The sequence below is a fragment of the Pezoporus flaviventris genome, unplaced genomic scaffold (genome assembly GCF_033815535.1).
Source record: "Pezoporus flaviventris isolate CSIRO_AGI_PZ_B2104156 unplaced genomic scaffold, CSIRO_AGI_Pfla_v1 ptg000041l, whole genome shotgun sequence".
Taxonomy (NCBI): Eukaryota; Metazoa; Chordata; class Aves; order Psittaciformes; family Psittacidae; genus Pezoporus; species Pezoporus flaviventris.
This window is the reverse complement of record NW_026892589.1, coordinates 4,351,910-4,367,114: the sequence shown is the minus strand read 5'-3', so window position 1 is coordinate 4,367,114 and position 15,205 is coordinate 4,351,910. Positions and strand designations below refer to the sequence as shown.

The 15,205-nt window shown below is 45.5% G+C and overlaps 1 protein-coding gene across 2 annotated transcripts in view; it reads left to right on the top strand.

Moving 5' to 3' along the window:
• The first annotated feature begins 4,646 nt into the window (after positions 1-4,646).
• The window catches only part of SPPL3 (signal peptide peptidase like 3), a 58,835-nt gene continuing 48,276 nt past the window's right edge, over positions 4,647-15,205 (top strand). The window contains exon 1 of one of the 2 annotated variants that reach the window (XM_061465864.1): positions 4,647-4,993. In XM_061465864.1, coding sequence (XP_061321848.1) covers positions 4,971-4,993 — 23 coding nt within the window. In that variant the 5' untranslated portion in view covers positions 4,647-4,970. Of the gene's footprint in view, positions 4,994-5,353; positions 5,585-15,205 lie in introns of those variants that run through there. The other variant, XM_061465865.1, reaches the window with a different exon arrangement.

Below are 15,205 nucleotides of genomic sequence, written 5' to 3'. Positions count from 1 at the left end.
AATTTACTGAATTATATCCATTAAATGTACACAATAAAAAAACACAGCAATTTGCTGGGAAAAGCCAATGTAATATGGCTTTTTAAGGAGCATAGAGAGAAGGGAAAAAGCCTAAATATATTTATGGTGGAAGTGCTAGCAGAGAGCCTGTATAGATCCCTGAATAGGGTGGCAAAATTGCTTTTGGCAAAAGAAACATAGAGATATGGTTCTTTTAATAATCTTTTACCATTTTACTGTTCTTCCTGCTGAGACAGCTAAATGCTTTATTGGCCTCAATGACATTAACATCTTTCCCTCCTTGAAACGTGAGAGCTATTACTGTAATGTTCACCCTTATTTCTGGCTCTGGGGCAAAGCAAGCTACATAAGTCCCCAACTGATTTTTATTTGTGCATTGGGAGCTTAGTCCCAAAAGGCACACAGGAACGTGAAAAATCTGAGATAATTGTCATTTATATGCTGCTTTCACAGGGTTGGATTTCAGCTATTTGTACAAACCCCAGAGTATCTCAGTGGGAAAGGCCTCACTTGAATACATGGGTTTAATGTTTCAAATATATACTCATTTATGTTTTAATTTGGTAGGTTTTGCTGTAAATATGTGATTAGAATCGAAAATATGATTTTTACAGCGAAGGAAGCTGCTTTTTTCTTTGGTGCCTCCTTCCATATTTTCAGTAGTACAATCAGAAGCAGAACCACCAAAACTTTCAGAGCCAAGAAGGGGCAAGGCTGCTTTTTCACTGAGGCACTGGAGTCACTTCCCAAGTGTCTCCTCACTGCTGTTTGCGGGACTCAGTTGCATCCAGGAGAACATGTTTCTATCTCCAAAGCCAACGTGTTAAACTTTGGGAGTCTCAGTGAGACTGAGGTGTAAAAACCATGGCCTGGCTGCAGAGCTACAGGGCATGGTGTGATAATGCCATAGGGCACAACGGGTTTAAATTACAAGTTCTCTTTCCCCATGTTCCTTTTCCTGCATGGGGAAAAAAGAGCCCTGTGTGCATCTTCCTAGTTATCCATCTGTTCCCCCTTCACTTACTCACTCTTTCTACCATCAGGGTGAGGATGAGATTGCAGAGCAGGAGCACCTCTGGAATTCGGTTAGTGAAGGAGTTTCCCACTAGGTGGTAGTGAAGAGAATCATGTCACAGGTACTGGTCAGTGCACATTTCAATTCTTTTTATGGAGGGGAATCCCACAAGGACATTACAAGCAGAACAGCCTAGTGTAGCTCTCAGCTATGCTGACAGAACTGCATTTCTTGGTTTGTTTTTTTTTGCCTTCCCTTTCTGTTCATTTCCATGCTATTTGTTCCTCCCAAAACCAAGTGGTGTTGACAACTATACCTGTCATGTCCTTTCCTGAAAGGTGAAGTGTCTACATGAAGCTACTCTGGTTCTCTTTCCACCTCCAGCATAGCAGAATCAAGACATGTTAGCTAAATGTCACCTAATGACATTTAAGCAATTTGGAGGTGAGGACTGTTTGTAACCAGTACCTTAATCTGATTTTTCTCCACCACACTTACCCCGGTGAACTTATTCTTAAGAAGATTACTCTTCCAAACGTAAGCAAAAGAAATCCTGTTTGTTGCTAGTTTTGAAATACACTGACAGGTCCAAATGATGCATCTGTCTACATCAAATGTTCCAGACAGAACAGGTAGTGTGGAAGGACTTTGGAATGTCACAATAAACTGAAATTCAGAGTAAAGCTTTCTTGTAGGTCCAAAGAAATACTGTACAAAAGCTATGCTGAGAAGATTATCTGGGGAGTTCCAGTCCTGCTCCGATTTGCAGTAAGAGCAGATGCTGGGTCTGCAAGGAGGAAGAAATTTCTCCTGTGAATTCATCCCACTGCTAACCTGTAATGACAGAGCAAGCTTGAAGAATCACTTAGTAATCCAGTCACAGAGCCTGAGATGATGAAAAAGAAATACACTTTAATTGTTCATCAACTATAAATCATTTGTGCTGAATTAATGTGCTGGAAATCTTGCAAGACTGAAAAAACTGGAATCGGTTTCAATATGGACATGAAGCAGGGATATTGTTTCATAGATAAAAACCAGTTTTACATCCTAATCTCAGGGAGAAAATAAGAAAAGCTCTTTAGGACCAAGACAAGGCTGAAGTACTGATTTATCTTTCTCTGCATCAATTTAAAAGGATGGAGAGGTTCTTTTTTTCCTCTTGCGTTTGCTCTGTCATAGCCAGTGAACAGGGTAGGATGAACAGGCATGCCAGAGATGCTAGGGATGCACCACAGTGGAGATTTCACATTATTTGTCCATTTTCTAATTGCTACTGTAGATTTTCCAGCTATGTTGACAGAGAATACAAGGAGGGAGGTTCTCCATTGTGCAAGTGCTACACAGAGCCTGAGTGCTTTTTTAAGAGGAGATGTGTGTACGTGGAAACACCAGAATTCCCAACAAAAGCCAAATGACTCTGCTGTGTACCCCACAGCTCAGGATTCTGCACACGACTTGCCCCTCTCTCCTTCTATCCCACCCACCAACATTTCCTATGTCTACTGATACTGGCACAAGTGCTGCAGATGGGGTGGAAGCTGAAAGGCAAAGAGGCCTATGGTCAAATAGGGGAGGAAGCTTCTCAAAGTAGCCCAGCCTGAGCTGGATGAGAGGACAGCATTCCTCACCATCAACTCCTTCCTGCACACCTAGCTGCCAGTCTGACTCCAGCAGGCACCCCAGAAAGCTAGTCAGTCATGGTACTTTGAGTATTGCCACCTCATAGCTGATAAATCTAAATCTCAAGCAGATTTCTGTAAGTGGGTGGAGAGTTGATAATGTCAGGAGCTCTAAGGTCATTCCTGTCCTCAAAGCCAAAGGGCTGTGAAAATCACAGAGGGTTTGAATGCTGAGGTGACAACAACTTGTTCTCAATGCCTGAAGATACAGGCATACAGGGGGAGAAGCCTTCCAAGTCCAGCACCATCTTCCCAACAGTGCTGCTTAGCTGAAGCACAAGCATCCCAGGCATCTCCTGCACCGAGACCAAGCCTGTGTCACATATGCAGCATCTTCCTTTGGCAGCGCCCCAGAACCTCAGGTAGCTGTGATGTGGTGCAGTTTCCCCTCTATTGGTGAAGGAACGAAGCAGAGATGAAGGGAGCACCTAAGATTACACAGGCAGCTGGTAACAGAACTGAAAAAGAAATGAGACGTTCCTGACTTTGAATCCTGTGTCATGACTACTCACCACCCGCAGGTTTTATCCATTTAAAAGCATAAATGAGATGGACAAAATGGAAATTATTTAATTAACTATCAGCAATAAACTCCAGTGGGCTCCAAATGCCATTTTAGAGGCATGTGGCATCTCTGTAGATGCAATGAGAATGTCCCATTAATTTAGCAAAATTCTATTAAGGCACAGAATTTATCTTTTTTCTTTCTTTTTTACCAAATACCTATTTTTACCAGACCTGGGCATTGTTCTCTATTTTTAATGCTGTTACCTCACCTCCAGCTGCAAGCTAAAACTGGCTCTTCTCCCTCCCACACTGGAAGGAGCAATGAATGAGACTGCACAGCTGGACTGGAACAATTGCTCTGAACTCTCCAAAGCCCCACTCCCACAAATCACTGCAAGTGAAATAACAGGAGGTGAGAAGTCCTCAAGTGAGCAAGCCTAAGACAGGCCACTGGTTCTGCATTTGGCAGAAACATTAGGAACAAAGGCTTGGCAGCAGCACCAAAGGAAACAGGGAGAGAGGCAAGCCCCATAGCAAGCACTGATGGTTCCTCTGCCTGGGATTTGCCTGCGTTTGACACAGGGCTGGTGATAACATGAAGCATAGGAATTTTATTTGGTCCATGTAACTTGAGTGTTATTTTCCTTCCTTTACAAAGTACTTTTCACGTTTGATCCTATTTGCTTGCTTTAAAAGGGAACAAATCCCAAGATGTACCAGTCTCCAGGAACACACTGTGAATCTGACCACCCTAATCCACGAGTTACCCTACCTGAACCCTGCCCCTACCCCTGCTCCAGGAGCAAACCCACCGCGACAGCGGCCCAGCGCCCTCGGGGTCCCGTCCCCCTGCGAGGCGGCAGCGCCGCGGGGAAAGCAGCCGTGTCCCGCTCGCCCTCCCCGGCCCCTCGCCACCCCGGGGCGCCCGTGCCCGCAGCACCCGGCCCCGCTCGGCTCCCGGGGGCCGAGATCACGCGTGCGGCCCCAGCCGGAACAAAAGCAACGCCCCGGCTCCGGAAGCTCGACGCTGTCCTGCTACGGCTGGGCTGGGGCGGCGGCCCCGACTCGAAGCCGCCCGCCGCTGCCGCTCCGTTTCTCTAGCGGGGGAAGCTCCGCCTCTCCCGGCCGCTCCCTGCTCCGGTCACCGGGCACGGCCTGGCGCGGAGCCCGGGTCACCCCGCCCGCCCGAGCGGGCCGCGAAGCGCGGCCGGGCCCGACAACCAGCCTGCCCCTCCCGCCGCCTCCTCTCTCACCCACGGCGCCTGCGCGCTGCCGGCGGCGGCACGTGAGGGTGTTGTGGGCACGTGATCCCTCTCACCGCCCGGCCCCGCCCCTCAGCGCGATCCCGCCTCCGCCGTGCGCGAGCGCGGTGCGGCCTGCCCCGGCCGCCCGGTGCCCGCCGCCCGCTCGCCCGCCCCCGCCCCGCCCCTCGCCGCCGCCGCCTCGCCGGCCATGAGGCCCCGCCGGCGCCCCAGCGCGGCCCTGCGTCCCGGCTGCTGAGCCTCCGCTCTCCCCTGCCACCACCATCGCCCTCTCCGCCATCCCCTCCCCGCCCGGGCGGGGACCCCCCCTTCGCTCCCCTCCCTCCTCACAGCCGCCGCCATGTTGGGCCGGGAGCCGCAGCGGGGCCGCCACTGAGCCCCGGAGCCTGCGAGGCGGAGGAGGAGGCGGAGGAGGAGGCGGAGGAGGAGCCCGGGGCCCGGCCGCCCCGCACAGCCCAGCCGGCCGGCCGCCCAGCCGCAGCCATGGCGGAGCAGACCTACTCCTGGTGAGCCGCGGGGCTGAGGCCGGGCGCGGGCGCTGCGGGCCGTGGCGGTTGTGGGGGGGGGGCGGCCCCGGCGAGGGCCGGGCCATGCCGGCCGCAGAGGGGTGCTTCGAGCCGGCCTCCTTCCGGCCGGGCCGGGCCGTGCCGTGCCGAGCGGGGCCCCGCCGCGGGAAGGGGGTCCCGGGCGCCGGGTCGGGCCGGGCCTCTCGCCCCGGGACTGCCCGCTGCGGTGGGGGCTGGGGCATAAAGGGAGCTGGTGGCGGAGGGGCTGTGGCCTGAGATGGGAGTGCGGCTGAGTAGGAGGGATTAGGAGAAAGGGAGGAGGGACGCGGCCCGGGCGAGGGGATGGGGTGGTTGGGCTGCGAGGATCCCCCCTGCTGAGAGCCGGGAGCGGGAGAGGGTGGCTGTGAGCATTAGTGTGGCTGTCATCCTGCTCTGTCCCGGAGCTCTCCTTAGGTGAGCTGCATCCCTGCCTGGCCTGAGCTGGTGCACAGCCATCCGCTGGGCCGGGAGCACGGACAGTGCTGCTGACACTGCGAGGCCGCAGGTGATGGCTCTCCCGAAAGGGAGATTTATGTCAGTGTAGGCTAGCTGGTAAGTCAGTGGCATGTGTGTGTGTGTGTTTTCACCTAGTGACAATGGGCTTGTTCTGGGTACAGGAAATAGAATGAGGAGGAAGAGACCAGTTCCTGTGGGAAGACATGAAGTGTAGCAAATGAGAGGGCATTTTTTTCTGTGTCCTGACACTGTCTCAGGCCTAGCTGGCTGTGGATCAAAGAGACGGGGTTTGGTTTCATCATGTAATTCCGGGGTTTTGTATTGGTGCAGATCACAACCAAAATATCTCAAATAATTTGCCTGTGCATCAGCTCTATGGACCTGACCACTGCAGCAGCTCAGCTCTGGTACTCATTGCATTTTGAATGCGTTCCAGTGATACCATCCAGAGTTGTTTCTCAGATTTATTTCTTTTTTTGGGGGGGAGGGGGGGACACGACAAATGTTATAATACCCTTACTAACAAGTAAGGGTATTATAACAGTTCAGCTTTTGACCTTGGGATGTGCTGGATGTGGAGAAAGGTCTGAATGTGCAAGGAGTATTCCTGTTCTGAAGGGTTCTGGAAATCTTTCCTATCGCTTTTTCAAAACTTGGAACCCAATGGAGATTTCTGTTCTGCCTCATGTTGAGACTTTGGCAGTCCCTTCTCCCATCTTCTGTCACTTCTCTGTCAAGAACCAATCTACTTGTTGCTCTTCTGCTTTTTAGATGTTCTTGTTTTGTTTCACAAGCTCAGTTCAGGCAGTGGTCTGCTCTGCTCTGAAACAACAGCAAAAGCACAGCTTCTTTGGCTTAAAGGACTAACTACATATTGTTACAGTAAATGGATGTTGCTGCAGATTTGGGCAGTTTAATGTAGTTCACTTAGATGTGTCTAGTGAGCTATTGTCTTGGTGTGTTTTAATTGCAGGATGGAATTATACATTTGTAAATTACCCTGGGGGTTGTCAGCTTTCTTTAAAAACGACACAAAATGTCAGTTGTACATTATTTTGACCTTTGCTTTTTTGAATGTCTTTGCCATAGTAACATTCCATGGGAAGGTTTTTAAGAGGCTGGGAGGTGGATTAACTCTCCTTTAGATTTCCTGTTTTAGAGGAATGAAGTTGGGATTAAGTTATTCTTCACTGCTTGCTAGTGGGTCACAAGAATGGTAGTTCTTGCTTACAGTATTGAGGTTGCAACAGGAGGAGGATATGAAGCTTACGTCTTAAAACACTGATTTGGTGTCATATTCACTAATGTGTCTTTGTGTTTTTGACATTCCTGTTACTTTGCATTTTGACCTGTGTTCCACATTGTCTGGGAGCTATGAAAAGAGCAAAAATCCAATTTCAGACCAAGGAGTCCTGTTGTATAACTTGTGCCCTCTTCTCTGTGGGTGCATGTTTAATTCCAGCAACGATCTCTCAGTTGTTTATTTTTGATGATGGCAGTGCAGCTCAGCATAGAACTGGCTACTGCTTTAGTGCTTCTGGGGAAAAAGCGCTTTTTTGCCCGCTGAGGAAACCAGCAATTCTGTACAGAAGGGTTGTACGCAGTTGTGTCCAGGAATTCGTGCAGGGAAGTTGGCAGATGGCATCCTGTCCATTTGGTGGACCCAGTCCTGTTTCTGTGTTGCAGAGGCTGCTGTCTCAGAACGAGTGCTGTCCGTGTTCCTGGCTGTAGTGTCTCGCTGCTGTGCAGAACCTTGTTCCACATCTGAAAACGCTTCATTTGACATGAAGAAAAAACCCTTTCATATACCCGCGTTTGTAGAGAAGTGAATTGGCTCCTGGCTGCAGTAGTGCTTCTAAGAGTGCGAGGCTTGATCACGCCTCTTTTTGTGCATAGCTATCAACACACATCATAGAATCACTGAGGCTTCATAAGATACGATAAAGGTTTATTTTAGGTTTGATTTTGTCATAAATTGTCTGGGATGCATCAGAAGTACCTGGCAAACCAGGATGGCTGGACATCAGCACTCAACAAACACCTGTGAACATCAGGGCTTTTTTTCCCAGTGACTCACGTCTCTGTTAATGATGATGTTTTGAAGAGATGAGAACTGATTCTCATTTTGCTGTATTTACTGCTTTGTAAAAGTAAATATGAGATTTTAAGGTGGTTTTATATTTTTTTTTACTTACCAGATGAAATTGACTGCAATTTCTTTCTTCTATTAAGCTACTATTGGGAGGTACTTAACGCTTTTCCTTCATCCCCTTCGTCATGTTAAATATGTAAGTTGTCTTTTGTCATTATTCTTGAGAGTTATTTTTTGCAACAACCACTTCTCTTTTTTTGTTCTTTTTTCTTCAGTGATGCCCACACCTATAACCATCTGTCCTTTGATTTAGCTCTTCTGATGTCTTAACTAGTCTGGCTGACCCAGTATTTCAGATATAGGTGTGTTCTCTGTGAAAGGGGGATCTACAGAGAATTTTCCTGGTGTAAACTGAGTACTGTAATTCTGGAAAACTTAATTTTAATGTGAAATTTGGGATCGGTGCCTGGTGGAAATGCTCCTTCAAAGGATATGCACTTTCTTATAAAAGAGGGTGTTTGAATGTGATGCTTGTCAGTGATGAGGAGAGAAACTTTCTGTGTCAAGTACTTACAATAATAGAAGGAAGTTGAGAGCTATGTATGATGCTGTGTTAGTGAAATCTGCAAGCCACACAGGAGCCCAACTGGTGCACCGCAAGGTTACTTGTCATTTTCAAGATTAAATGAGAATTGAAAAGAATTTCCTGCAAGTAGAATGGATTGAGAAAGAAAAGGGGTTGTGGAATGCCCATTTTCCCTTTGCTTCCTGTCTGTATTCCAGCAAGGAAATGGGACTGGGTAGTGACAAAAGTTCCTGCTACAACAGAGGAGGGAACAAATACGGGAAGAGCTGTTTGCCCATCACTAGTGTATACATGTGTGAGTAAGAGGTTAGTAAATGCCAAGGATTTTATCTTCGGGCACCAAGCTGTTGGAAGCATTAGAACAGATGAGTATGGAAGCAGCAGGACCTAGATCATTACCTTGTGAAATACTTGGTCTTTCCTTAATTCCTAGCACCTTGTGGTGAGATTTTTGTGTAGCATGTCTTGTTTAGCTTCAGTTAGTAGGTGTTTAGTGTTTTTCAAGGCCTGATGTAACACCCCCTCCCTTTTGATTGTTGCCCAGTCTAGTAATAGAGATTGCTTTGTTCTTTTTTTTGCCTTTTGAATGCACAAAAGATTTTCACAGCTTCCTTCAAATGTGAAGAGAGAAGGAGATTTCTACCCCCAAATCCAATATATTTTTATTTTTTCCTTTCTCAGTGTTGTATAAGAGTAATATGGGTTGCAGTGCATGCATGTCCTGTCAGGGTGATGATTAGGAGACAGACTGGGAGGGTAAGCTGAGAACAAAAAAAGAAGCTGCTGTACTGAGTCACTAATCTTATAAGCAACTGAACTCTCTTAAATGTTTTAAGCAGTGCCATGATTCTTGTATTAGCCATCAAATGTTTGATGAGTGAAATGGCGATATATTTAGAAACTTCTGTATGTGATGCAAAGGGCATGGAAATTAAGTCTGGTGATGTGTCGGAGTAATCAATAAAGCTACTGGGTTTTGGAGTAAGTGTAAATGTACGATGCCATCTTTGCTCCTGGGGGAACGCAAATCAGTTGGTGTTAGAAGTCTTTCTAGATTCAGAGGTCTGAGAATTTGCTTTCATGGCATTTAAGCATTTAACATGCTGCTGCCATGAATTAAAATACAGTCTCTTCCAGAAGACTGAGGTAGTGCTTTCAAGTCTTAGTTGGCTGGATTTAGATGTGTATGTGGGAGGGCAGGGAGTAAGAGGAGCTACAGCTTGTTGACAGAACTTGTCAAGTACTAGTAAAATCATTTTTTTGCATTCAGGATTTCTTACTTGCTTTGCTCAGTTTAGGTTGAGAGACCTTCACTGGCTGATTAAGGTGTTGTGAGGATGGGAGGCAGTTTCCAGCAGGAACAAAGAATCAGTCACCTGAATTTTTGAAGTATTGCTCTTTTTAGGCCACAGGTTGAAAAGCTTATAGATGAAATTCTGTAATGCTGCTGTCTAAAGTCTGTTGTGCAGGCTTGGCATGCAAACGTGGAGTCTGGCCTTTTAATCTTAACATTTTTCAGGAACTGAAATTACTGACCACGTTGCATTTTAATGCTCATTAGAAGCCTCCTGAGGACAAGGATGTCATTGTATGAATGTGCGTGCGTGTCTGACATCAGAAAAGTGACTTAAACCTCAGTAAATTTGTGAATATCAGGTTTGCAGTTAATATGTTTGTCTTTCAGTACCAGTCTCCCTTCACTTGTTATCCTCCCTCAAGGTTTTGCTGTTTCAGACTGCATGTCATGTAGGCAGGGGCTCTGCCTACAGCACTGTGCTGAAAGACAAATAAGGCAAAGAACAGGGGATTAGTTGAAGTTTACAGTTACTTGGATGTATGTATCTATCATGACTCTGATTAGCAAAGGGAAAAAAGTTCCTGCTCCAATGCAAAGGCTCTATTTACTAATATATTAGTAATTCTGCAAGAAAAAAATCAAGTGAAGAACACAAATGAGTATTTTCTAGGTGCTGGTGTGCAACACCTATTTTAACTAAGATGTCTGTCAGTTCTGCTGTTAGCCTTTTTCAGGATATTGTGGCAGCAGAGGTTAATGGTTCCTTGCTTTTTACTTAGTAGTTAGAGAGCCTGGCCAGGATATAGGAGATCAGTTCCATTCCCCAGGGTTTCTGCCCTTGCATCTCTCACCTTCCAGGGGAGTGCTCTCATCACCAAACTATGTGTTATTCAGAGGCTGAGCTTTGTTCATTTAAATCTGTTTCACTGCTGGGTCAGGAAGCAGGCATGCCTTTCTGCCCTAATGATCCCAATACTAACTTGGGATTGGTGGGCACCTGGCTTCTACTTCACGCCTTTATAAAAGTGTGGTTTGGAAGACTGAAGGAGCTGTAGGGGTAGTTCAGGCTGCTTTTCTAGAGCTAAAACATTGAATTCTTACAAACAATAGATGGTCCTAATATGATTTCCAGTTTCATAGGTAAGTGCGCTGTTAGGTGTGGATCTACCACTACCTTTTCTTGTGGTTTGTGACAGGTTTAGTGAACCTGAGAGCACCTCTTTCTTCTGCTGAAGGGTGTGATCCAATAAAGTAATTGTTTATTTTGTGTACTTTGGGAGTTTGGTATGAGTTGAGCAACCTGCGGCTGTTGGAATTTGAGGAATTGGGGGGGGGGGGGGGGGCACCAGACAAGTCAGATTAATTAAGGATATTAAGTTCTTCTGAGATTAGCTCTATTTGGGTGAATACCACACATTTTAAATACTAGATTCAGCTGCTGAAATCTCAGTCATTGTCACTGAAACACAATGGCAAAAAGTGGGTGCTTCCTACAAGAAATGCTCTGAAATACATGTCATGCTTTTTAAAATGCAGTGATTTCAATTTCCTAAAATTTGGAAGAAGGGAAGAGTAGATTCTGGTCTTTTTCAGTGTCTTGGCTATTTTATTTCCTTATCTTGGTAATGTGATGTATCAACATCTTTGGCCTAAATGCCACCATCTTTATTATAGCCCTTTGTCGGTTTATGATGACCGTAGGCATTGCAATATACTCTAAAAGTAAACAGTTGCCACAAGCCATTTAGTCAAACAGTCTGATTTAATTCTGATGACATCTGAGTAAAGCTTCCAGGAAGCACCAAGGCAGAAATTGGTAGAAAACAATAAGTGCGCACATTGCCTTTTTGGTGCCACGTTGCTGTAGTGTAACTGGTTAAGATTAAAATTTGCTATGATTTACGTGGGTTGAGTGGAGTGAAACACAAGCCAGTGTGCTAGCCGAACTGGATCCAGGCAAGTCAGTTTGACTTGGAAAAGGGATGATTTAATAAGATTAATGGAGCATATGTGTCATTGCAACACTTGCTGATCCCCTTTCTCCCTCTTTTAATTCTACCAAGGATGCCAACATTGATGTCTTTTCTCCTACGTCTTTAACAAGTGATGTCTCTGCTTGAAACAGTCTGATCTGCCGGACCAGGGTTCTCCTCTCTTGTGCCATCCCTAGAGAAGCTCAGCTCTCCTGATACATTATCTCTCTGTTCGCCAGAACTACCATGATGACATTATCCTGGAACTGATTAATTGTGTAGCTGTTGTGCTGTCATCCTCATTATTAGATTCTGTTGAGTGGTTATTTTTAGGGCCAGGTTTAAGCCTCGGGTCCCAAGTTCCCTTGGGTAGCCTCCATAGCTGAATGTCACGTTAAGTGGCACGGTATAGATGGGGGATGTCAGAAAGTCAGAATGTTCTGCTGGCTTTTGGGAAACATACTCTGTAACTGATAACTAATCATTTAAACCAGAACATTTTTAACATCCGATGACAGCAAGGATTCAAAATAATACATTAAATGGGACTATCCTTATGCTTTGCTTGTATGGGGACAGGGTTTAAGGATGGAGTGACCTTTTGTCCGGGATGTCACAGCAGAGGTTCTTTAAAATCATCACAGCCAATATCCTGAAGTGAGGAGAATGCACTAAGAAAATGATTCTCTATTGCACAACCTTATGCTTAAGATTCCTCCCTTGTTATTGAAGTTGCCCATGTAGAAGCTGGAGAGATATAATCATATCTTGCAGTTTACATATGGTAGCATTTTCCCTAACCAGTAGGATCTGAGAGGAAAATGATAGTGTTTGATTCCCGTTTCTTTTCTTCTTCCATTTGAAAACAGTATTTTCTTCTGTCTGTCAGGTTTGGATGTTCTTCCTTGGCTTCCTGTAACTAGTTCTTAGGCTTTTGACCTCAGCAAGTATTTTCCCATGCAGCACGGGTATGTAGCTGGAGACTGAATTGATTCTCTTCCATTTCTACGCCTCAGTCACATTCCTAAAGGCTTCTGCACAGTAGAGATGGTGTGTGGGAAGCAGGAGGAGACCCGGGGGGTTCCACCCTCTGTTCACACACAATCGTTAACTTTAGGCATGAGTTGGCAAGCTTACCTGCAGGAATAGGCTTGGATCTGGGTTATTCTTTAGTCCAGCTGCTAAAAGGCAGAAACTGCTGTTCAGCATGAACCACTGGTGTTTAAAGCCAAGCACCCTCCAGTGCTCTGGTATTAATCCATTAGTTCTACCTGGTCAGTGCTTTTCCACTTGCTGCTTTGTCTTGGAAGCCCAAATTTACTTCTTCCTTCCCATGGACTCTGCTGTTTCTGGGCAGAGGTGTCTTTAAAAAGTCCTTTCTTTTGTCTGATATCCAGGCAGAAGATAACTTCTAGTAAATTTGCAATGGTATGTAATTAACTTTAGAAGTTTGTCACAAGTTTACAGAGATCAGTAGAAATGTTAAGACTCGGTGGTGTTCCTCTGAATCACAGAAGTTTGGGAACTCTGCTTACACCATTTTCTCATGTCAGTAGTATGGCAAGTAACTTCATGCTAGAACTAGAACAGCAGAAGCACAGTACAGATGGATTCATGGTGCAGCTTAGCTTCAGGTGCTAAGAATCAAGTGATCTCGGCACATAAATTTGGAGCACCTGGCCTGACAGCAGTGCTGCGCAGTTTTGCAGGGGGTTTCTCCTCACAGGTAAGCCAGCACCAAGTGAATATCCTCAAGTTTTATTTAACTTTCAGTAGCTGCCTGGATTGCCAAGTTCAGCTTAACTCCACTTGAGATGGTGTCTCTTGGGCGAGAGCACTGATTTCCATGCAGTGCAACCGGGACATAGGTAAGCACAGCAGCTGGGTTGTACTCGTTCTGGTGTCTGTGCACTTAGCAGGCTGCCACCCCTTCTGCTGCTGCTCCTGTTTGAAACTTGATTTAAATTTGAAGACTTTTGTGGTGTTTAGAAATCCACCAATGAATTCTGAGTAATCATTGTCATCAGGATCAGCCAGCTGTTGGGACAGATATGTTGTGCGTGTGAGACCTAAGCTTAATGGTGTGTTGCTGTACAAAGGACTGTTTCTGCTAGCATAAATTTACTACCTTTGAGGCTACAGTTGTGATTTATCCTCCCATCATCTGTCAGACCCAACTGGCAAGATAAAATAGGTATAGCGTGACTGACTTATTTAGTCAATGGGAAGTCCATTCTCCAAGTGACTGTTAGCTAAAGGTGAGGTTAGTGACACAGGAGGAGGCCAACAGAGCTGGATTACAGGGATTTCTGTAGCCTCTGTTGCAGATTTGTGAGGTGAGGTGTATCTGTGTCTTGCTTTCTAGGTTTGGCGCAAGGTCCTTCTTGTCCCTGTTAGAAGTCTAGATTGGAGGTCTGTTTGCTGGGGGAAAGATTATGTGCTCTGAACTCTTTCTTGAGGTGGCTGATCCTATACCTTCACTTGAATAGCTGCTCTGAGAAGTTATCACAAAGGGCTAAAAGCTCTCCTGGGGAATGTTGTGATCTCTGCAGGGTTTTGAAGATGAAGAGTAGAACCTAATTAAGCTTTCTGTTGAAAATAGCTTAAAGAGTTTTTTTTTTTCTGTCAAAAAGGAAACTTTAAATAGTGAAGAGCTGGATTTTTTTTTTTTCTGCTAACTTGACTACTTGTAAAGCAGATGCAGCTGTAAGCAGTTACAGATGGTACAGAACAGAAAGAACCTCTTTATCATGCTTAAGTGCCGTACAAGAACCCCGATGTTAGTTTTCCAGCCAGTTATGGTTCTCTTTATGTTTTTGCAGATGGAACATGGAAAAGAGCTACCTTAAAGCTAAATCAAAAGATTAAAAAAGTCTGTGACAAAAAAGAAATACTTCTCTGCAGGGTGCTTTACTGGAAGAAGTTCCATAAGATCCCCAAAGTACCCTCTCTAAAGAATGGTCCTACTTTTTCTTGTTGTCACAATGGGTGGAATTTGTTGAAAACAGCGTTCTGCCTGCTTTTACCCCTGTCTGCCACTCAAGTGTATGACTGTACTGTGCTTTTCTTGCGTGCAGGTTATAACACAGAGATCGAGCCCAGTTCAGTCTTTCACAGGACAACTTCTCTCAAGTATGTGATGTGTTTATCTATAAGGTGGCCACATTTATTACTGTCCAGACCTTTTCTGAGTTTGCCTCTCTGTTAATTGGAGGTAGCAAAACCAGGCTGCCTGTTTTGATGGGCTGTGTCAGTAGTTTCATGCCAGCTGGATCCCCTCTCTTCACTTTGTCCAGTTGTGAATAGTCATGTTCACTTCAGAGTCTCACCGGCCATCATCTAACAATATTAATTTGTCTTTATACAGACTTGGCATGATGAAAGCTGCTTAAATCTGGCTAGACAGACTGACAGCTCTAGGTTGGACTCACACAGGAATGTACTTTCAACCTTGTCGCTGAAGATTCATAGTTTGGTGCTGATGGTGTTAACTCGGGGGGGGGGGGGTGTTGAATTTTTAAAGAAAATAATATTTAATTCTAGGCAGGCATGTCATGATGAAGTGCATGTCATAATCCTGTACTGTGTGGGAAAGTCAACTCATCGATAGTCCTCAGAGCTGCTCTTTCTGCATGACAATGTCATATTGATCAGTTTGACTTTGGTTTTGGCTCGTTGATTCTAAGGCCTGATTGTTAAACACTTTGATTAAACTATTAGTTCTTAGGTTTATTTTTGATCTGACTTCTGAATACATTGCTAGAAGAGT